The sequence below is a fragment of the Cicer arietinum genome, chromosome 7 (assembly GCF_000331145.2).
Source record: "Cicer arietinum cultivar CDC Frontier isolate Library 1 chromosome 7, Cicar.CDCFrontier_v2.0, whole genome shotgun sequence".
NCBI lineage: Eukaryota > Viridiplantae > Streptophyta > Magnoliopsida > Fabales > Fabaceae > Cicer > Cicer arietinum.
Window position 1 is genome coordinate 56,617,310 of NC_021166.2, and position 7,624 is coordinate 56,624,933.

A 7,624-nucleotide genomic window follows, 5' to 3' on the forward strand; every position below is an offset into this window, starting at 1 on the left:
GGCTAGATTATTTAAGTTTGGCTTGATTAAAAAACAAAACAAGGTATAAGCTTTGTTGTTGTCTATAGGCTTAATTTTAGGTTTGAGTCTATTCTTTATGAAAATTTGATGTTACTTCATATTAACTTTTTCAAATAAGTAATTTAATCTAATTTTGGGCAAACTAATAGGCTAATTGATTAATGGGATCTATATTATTTTGAAATTTAGTATCACATTTATTTAAACTCTATTTTTATAATAATACATATAAAATGTCCAAAATTGATGTAAGTTATGCTTAAGTATAAATATGTTTTTAGCAAATTAATCATTTAACACAGATACATATTTTAATATAATAATAGTAGTACTAGTTTATTTATTTTTACCTGAATATTGGTCAGATAGGTTTAAAAAAAATTTATCGGTATATAATCTGACTTTTTTTTAAATAGATTTCTAATAAAATATTGACTTTCTCTATTAATTACATTTGACTAGAAATCAATAATTTTTTTTTTTTTACTTTATTTTCTCTATTCTGTTTTACCTTTAATTTCTTTACCTTTTATCGTTTATCCTTTATTTCCTTTACTTCTCAAATATGAGTGAATATATACCAATTCTAGAATGTCTACTAGTGCGATGTACGAATGATGCAATAATAAAAATTTATATTTAAAACATATTAAAAATAAATATTAGAAAAAAAGTTCAATATTTTCACTAATATTGAAGTTTTAAAACAATGAGTTGATGTCAATTGTAGCAATATTTTCTTTCAAAAAAATATAGTTAATTTAATCAATATTTTTTTAATATCAACTATTTTTATTATAAACAAATGAAAACATATAATTTGATTATCCAAGATATATATATTAAAGATGATGGCAATGCTAAGGAGCATTTTCCTTAAAATTACGGTCAATTTAATAAACTATTTTTATAATAAAAATAAAAAAATATAATTTGATTATCTCAATATATTTTACATATAAAATTTGATGTGAATTTTGAGCAACATTTTTTATGATCAATTTAATAGTTTAAAATTATATTCCCATGCATCACACGTGGCATGATTAAGTTTAATTTTAATTTGTAAAAAATAAAAATATCTTGCCAAAACTGCTCTGTCTTTGTAATTAGTGCTGAGAAATTCAAACCTTAAATCTGCAACGGTCGAGTCGATAAACCAATATTGTGATCACTCTGATCCAAAGTGTTTCAATGGCAACCAACGATTCAACGATGGAGTTTCACGAAATCAGCAGCGAAACTGAAGAAGGATCCAACCTCAGTTCAGAATATGACGACGATTCAGAACAAGATCCTGATTACGACATGCTCGAAGAAACCCATCGTAGCTTCTCCAATCTCTCACTCAGAAACAAGGCAAAAAAGCGGTAATATCAAAATCTCATTGAACCCCATTTTTCAAAATTGGATTTTTTAAGCCTTATTTGTTGTTAATTTGGTGTTTTCAGCATAGTTGAAGATAAGGGTCTGGCTACTACTGAGATAAACTCAGAAGGGATAGAGATTACTGCATCATCTCTAGATGATGAAAATTCTGAAACAGTTCAGAAAATAATAAAGGGTTGGTATTCTTTCCCTTGACTATTCTTTTTTATTTTTTATTGTAAGTTACATTTATGATCGAAGGCGTGTCCAGTGCAGGGACGGCCCTATGTTTCGGGCTTAGTGGGGTTGGAGCCCCCACTTTGTTTTTCATATTTATTTTGAAATACCATAGATATACATAGATAATAGATAGTTTAGTTAATTGATTAATATCGTCCACACATCTGAAATCAAAATTCACACAGCAAAATGCAGAAAAATGCTAATTTACATTATTTTTAAGTTCAATTATTCTATCAAATGATTGATAAACAATTTTAAGAGTTGAATTATGATTCATACATAAGTGTGAGTTATTTCTTTGTGTAGTTTATATAAGTCTAAGATATTCCCTTTATGCATTTGATAAAGAGATATTGAATAATTAAATATCTGTTAAATGAGTATTATCAAGAATTAGATGTGAAACTGCATGAAATGTGAGTGGTTAAATAATTATTTAGTTACCTATATATAGATACTTTTATTGACATTGAAAATGAGAAAATCATTCAATGTTTCGAAATATGAAAAATCACAAAAAACTATTATGGTGTATGGTTATGCTTATAAAAAATAAAATTTTATACATATTTAATACTCCAAATTTTTATATATCTTGACTCCACTACTACAAATTTTTGGGTCTGTCTGTGGTCCAGTGTGTCTGATGTCGCACACGTCAGTGTCTTGAGCTAGTGTCAGTGTCCTATCTCATGTCAATGTCTAAGCTGGTGCTTCATGGCTATTTTTAGAGTGTAAAGGGTGTTGTAAGTTGGAAGCTTTTTTATTAGATTATTATTATCTATACCCTTATTTAAAAAAATTGAAATCTGAGTTGGGGTTAACTAAACACTAAAAAATGGCTTATGAGGGATGCCTCTCATTTTTAGACCATACCGGATTAATGATGTGAAACACTCAACATACCTCATGCTTAGGACTGAACATTTGAGACGTGATCTGAGCGATCCTGAATTTTGGATAGGCTCTGACACAATGACACTATCTTAAAATTTGGTTTGAACTAATTCAATCTTACTAATCTGACTAACAAAACAAGGCTTTAGTAGTTAAAAGTGAGATAAAGCTTCTTAAGTAGCTATGCATGAGGTGGGTTTTTGGTAATCTTCAATTCAACATCTTTAAGGTTTCTTTCATTGTTTTTGGTCTGCAGCGGGTCTGCTAGAGAAGTTGAAAGTGGATGAATGCAAGATGTATTTGAAGAAGAATGGTCTGAGGCTAACAGGGAATAAGGACACACTTATCCAGCGTATAAAGGAGCATCTAGAGTAATTATCATTTTGTGTAAAGTAGTAGGTTTTTTATTAATAACTGTATGGTTTCTCTAATTATGTGAAATTTCCAGGATTATAAATGGTGGAGGGGAGAAAAAGTACCCACCTCAGAGCTTTGTGTTGAATTGTAAAGGTGAGTGTGCTTACATTTTTCTTTTAATATGTTGATTAAGATTTGATATAAAATTTCCAAAGAATACTATTGTTTTCATATTAACATAATACGTCAAATGCTGTATTGAATTCCTTTTTCTATGTTTAAAAGAAATATTATGCTACTGCTAACAACAGCAGTATCAAATCAAAGGTCTCAACAACAAAAAAACCAGTATCCAATGAAGTCCAGTTTCTCAATCCCTTGGTACTTTGTTTTACAAACTTTTTGTGTCATTTACCAGCATCTTCAATGTTGAGAAAATCAAATACATAATACACACACAAATATAATATATTAGTATGCATCTATATACATGTTTATATCAGTTAGATCTCTGATTCCTGTGATCTGTTCAAACAATTTTTGTAATGCAATGATATCCTCTAGACATGTATTCTCTTGTGTTTGTTGGTGCCAAGGTTGTCAAATTTGAGTTTCAAAGTAAAATCCTTTTGTCTATGTGAATTCGATATGTAAATTTGTCAAATTTACCTCATATTAAAATTAATGTATAAAGGACATTTATACTTTTATAATACCATAAATTCATCAATATTTCAAACTTTCAACTTAATTATAAAGCAAAAAGATACAAAATCACCATAAAGTTTCATACTCATAAACTTATATCAAATTAAACTAAGTAGATTATACCACCTTTTGAGACTCGCGACTTGCTGGTCATTCACGGTGATGATGAAGATGAAGTCGCGTGCGAGTTGAAAGCAAGAAAAAGAGAATAGTTCGTTTGAGTCTGAGAAGGGTAAATGTGTTGGAGAAGAGTAAACAAGAGAGAGGTTTTTTGAATTGGGCTTAAAAAATTGAGCCTCTTTCAAAATTAGGGTAAAATCGGTGTATTTGCCGAATTTACTGTAAATTCGGGAATTAATCCGTGTTAATTCGGTCTTCAGAATGAATTTATCAATTTTCAAATCTACCAACGAGTTAATGCATTTTTGCACCTAAATACGAAAATTCGTTGAATTTATGTATTAATACACGAATTTGATAACCTTGGTTGGTGCTCACTCAAACTCTTTTAGGTTTTTTTTCTTCATTATCTCATTCTACAAAATCTGAAGAAAATTGCTTTATGCAGGTGATGCATGCACTGGTGATGTTGTTTTGTTTGAGCAAAATGTTTATGAAATGTAAGCTATTATTTCTGTTTTTTTTTGTCTTAATGCATGATGGATGACATGACACACTGACAGAGATCTCAGTGTACTACATTTTATACAGTGTTTTTGAAAGCATTCATATAGAAGTACTTGAGATTGAGAAAACTCAACATTGCTGTCTTTACCAATACTTGAGATTGAGAAAACTCAACATTGCTGTCTTTACCAATGTACATGCCATTGGATGAATGATGCTGGTGAAAATCTTTCAGTTCCCTTATCAGAATTGATTTTCTCAGGTTCAACATAGCATCCAGGAGTGCGAGCGGTCCACCGTGCGGCAAAAGGATTGTTGCAGGCCGCATAGTGAAAGAAAGCTATGGTGCTGCTAAACAACAGCATACATTTACGGTGAGGAAAAGTTTTAGATGGTTTCTCCCAAATGGATTCTATTATTATGGTTATTACATAAGCTTATGTAACATAAGCATAGTTATTTTCAAAATAGCAGTGTTATTTGTTAAACAGAAGTGTGCTGCTATTATACAGATATCAATATAAGTCACTGAACTACCGGGCTTCATAAATATTTAGAGCTGCAGCCTCCATTTTATAGAAGGGTCTTTTGGTTAACTAAATTAGTGTTTTCAATCGCGAATTGTAAATAGTTGTGATTTGTTCAAATTGTACTAAATAGCATATTGTAGAACAATTGTGATGTGTTCAAATTCCGTTACGTTATAGCGCTGTTATTTGACAACACTTATCCCCAATAAACATTGTTTGAACTATTCTTTCATTCTTATACATTGGCTTTCCTTGTCTGATATAGATTGAAGTGCTATGGAGCAAGGGAGAAAAGCCTCTCCCTCCCCTTCACCCCCTACTGATTAAGGGTCGAAACCTTTATAGGTTGAAGACTTTGAGACAGGTTCCTCAATTTGTAGCCTTCCTTCTTCTAACACTATTGTGTTGTTATTTCGGTGTTCATTATGTCTTTGTCATTAATTTCAGAAATGGGAGGATGAAGGGAAAAGGCAGAAAATGTTAATGGAAAAACACTCTAGGGGAGACGTTGCTAGGGCAGATAGGGAAGCAAGAATACAAGAAAAGGAGAGGAGAAAAACCATGAAGGAAAATAGGTACTTCAAATGATTTTATATTTAAAATAGGGTTTGATATTTCTTGGTCTCTATAAAATTTCAAACATTTCCTTTTAGTCCCTATAAAAAATTTCTTGTAACTTTCATCCTTCACATATTTCTTGTTACATATTTAATTAACTCTTTATGGTATCTTGTATTTTATGTTTGCATAATGTCATCTACTTGCAATCTACACATTCAGGATCTCCAAAAAGGATTCAGCAAAGAACCAATCCCAATCACATTCATGCATTGCTGCAACAAGGTCACAAAAGCAACCTCAAGAAACAACAAAAGCATTCATTAATCTAGAAAAGCCACAATTTCCATCTCAACACTCAGTTTCATCTGCGAATACAAGCATAGCAACACCTGCAATTGTAAATAAACCAGCAGCTGTAACTGAACAGCGCAGCCGACCTATTGATTCTCGAACTGTTGCAATGGGATCCGACCAGTTCAGAAATTCAGGACAATCATCTTTTAATGCAAACTACTATAGTACTGACTACCATTGCAGAGACAAACCAACTACTTTTGTTAAGACAAACAATTTTACAGAGAGAAGCTATCAAAGGAAGCCTTTGGCAAGTACGAATCAATTGCATTCGCATGTTGCAAATGCGGATCACGTGCATATGTCGATCCCTAAGAGAGAAAGCTATCAGCAAAAACAGCCGTGTAGACATTTTGCCCGGGGAAGATGCTATTTTGGAGATAACTGCAAATTCTTGCATGATTTGGGACAAAGGGAATGCATGAACTGAAAAGTTTGTAATGACATAATTTCATACTTTTTTTTGGTATTGAAGTTAAAATTTTGATCTATTAATAACACATGTTATTATGATATGTCTTTTTTATTGATAAAAGATAAATGGAAAAAAGTAAATTGAATAATATTAATAAATGAGAGAATTCTAGTTACATCAAATGTTACATAGTGTAAAATAACTAACTAGTTAGTGTAACTAAATAATCAATTTAACTAACTAATCAACTAAGATATATCTAATAGTATTATTACACATGTTAATGTGGTTAGAGAGAGAGCAAGTATAATATGGTTATTACTTAACAAAATTTTATCAATAATTTTTGGTTCCTTGGATTGATGATCCAAATTCTTTCGGAACAATGCTTTATGCTTAGATTGGTTTGTCATTGTTTTTTCATTCCAAAACCTCCATAGTACCATCATATAGTATATAGAATTATTAAGAGTATAGTCTATAGGGTCACGCTTTTTTATGAAAAAAATAATAAAGAAATTAATTACACTAATGAAGAACATAATTGATATAAATTAGAATTGACTAAATTATCATGGTAAAATCGAATTATGCCAGTTCAAAGAAATTGAGTTTAAAAGTAAATGACATCTTCCTTAGTACATAAGTATTTTTCACATCCCTCAATCTCTAGGGGATGATATTCAGAGATTCATGAACATAGTTTCTAAACTTGTAATGTGTTAGTTTCTTGATGTTGGGATATGTTATATAATTGTTCTTAAACTTATGAACATAGTTCAAATACAACTATTTCTAAAATATCTTTGCAAATCAACTTTACTCATTCTGTCTTTATTTAGTAGTAATTAAACCACAGTGACATGAAAGAGAATGTGACATAGATAATTTTGAAACTTAATCCAACAATCCCAGTGAAAATGATATTTATTTATCACGTTTGTTTAGACATGTACATTTGCACATGTTTTCAACCATAAAGTCTCTTTATATACTTAAACAATCTAAATGCTTGTATACTATTATTCTCAATGATTTTTTTTTTGAATTACGGATATGAAAATAATATCATGCGTCCATGCACTTTTTAAAAAAAAAGATGGAAATTACAAAATTTGTTATAATAAGTTGATGATATAAATATTACGAGAACTTCTAAAGAGCTTCTGAAATTTGTATGCTTAAAAAAAATAGTTTGAGATGAAAAACATAAAAACGATAAATTTTACTTGAGATTATAAATTAAGTATCCGAATAATTGGCTTCTTTTTTGTGAATCACGAAGCATATATATAGCAACGGTTAAAAAATTGTTCTATATGAACAAATAAAAATAATTATGTATTCTCTGTTAACAATGAAAAGAAGAAGAAGAGAGACAACCACTCTAGGGTTTCATAACATAGAATATATGCATGAGAATAGAAAAGTCTAAAATACCCTTACTACTAATATATAATAACATTATCTAACATCTCCCCTCAAACTCATGATGCATTAACATGGAGCATCAGAGTTTGTCAACTAAAAAACGGAAACGTTT

General features: G+C 30.2%; 1 protein-coding gene across 1 annotated transcript; it reads left to right on the top strand.

Moving 5' to 3' along the window:
* The first annotated feature begins 1,119 nt into the window (after window positions 1–1,119).
* Window positions 1,120–6,181, top strand: LOC101505832 (uncharacterized). Its single transcript, XM_004510479.4, has 9 exons — window positions 1,120–1,391; window positions 1,473–1,585; window positions 2,786–2,900; window positions 2,978–3,039; window positions 4,163–4,214; window positions 4,484–4,595; window positions 5,017–5,115; window positions 5,199–5,326; window positions 5,532–6,181. Exons 1-9 carry the CDS (start codon window positions 1,216–1,218, stop codon window positions 6,094–6,096), a joined length of 1,422 nt encoding a protein of 473 aa, XP_004510536.1. The 5' UTR covers window positions 1,120–1,215; the 3' UTR covers window positions 6,097–6,181.
* The last annotated feature ends 1,443 nt before the right edge of the window (window positions 6,182–7,624 follow it).

Coding starts and splice junctions, on each gene's coding strand:
- LOC101505832 (XM_004510479.4), top strand. CDS start 1,216: ATGGCAACCAACGATTCAACGATGGAGTTTCACGAAATCAGCAGCGAA. Junction 1,586..2,785: donor AGTTCAGAAAATAATAAAGG/GTTGGTATTCTT, acceptor TTTGGTCTGCAG/CGGGTCTGCTAGAGAAGTTG. Junction 5,116..5,198: donor GGTTGAAGACTTTGAGACAG/GTTCCTCAATTT, acceptor CATTAATTTCAG/AAATGGGAGGATGAAGGGAA.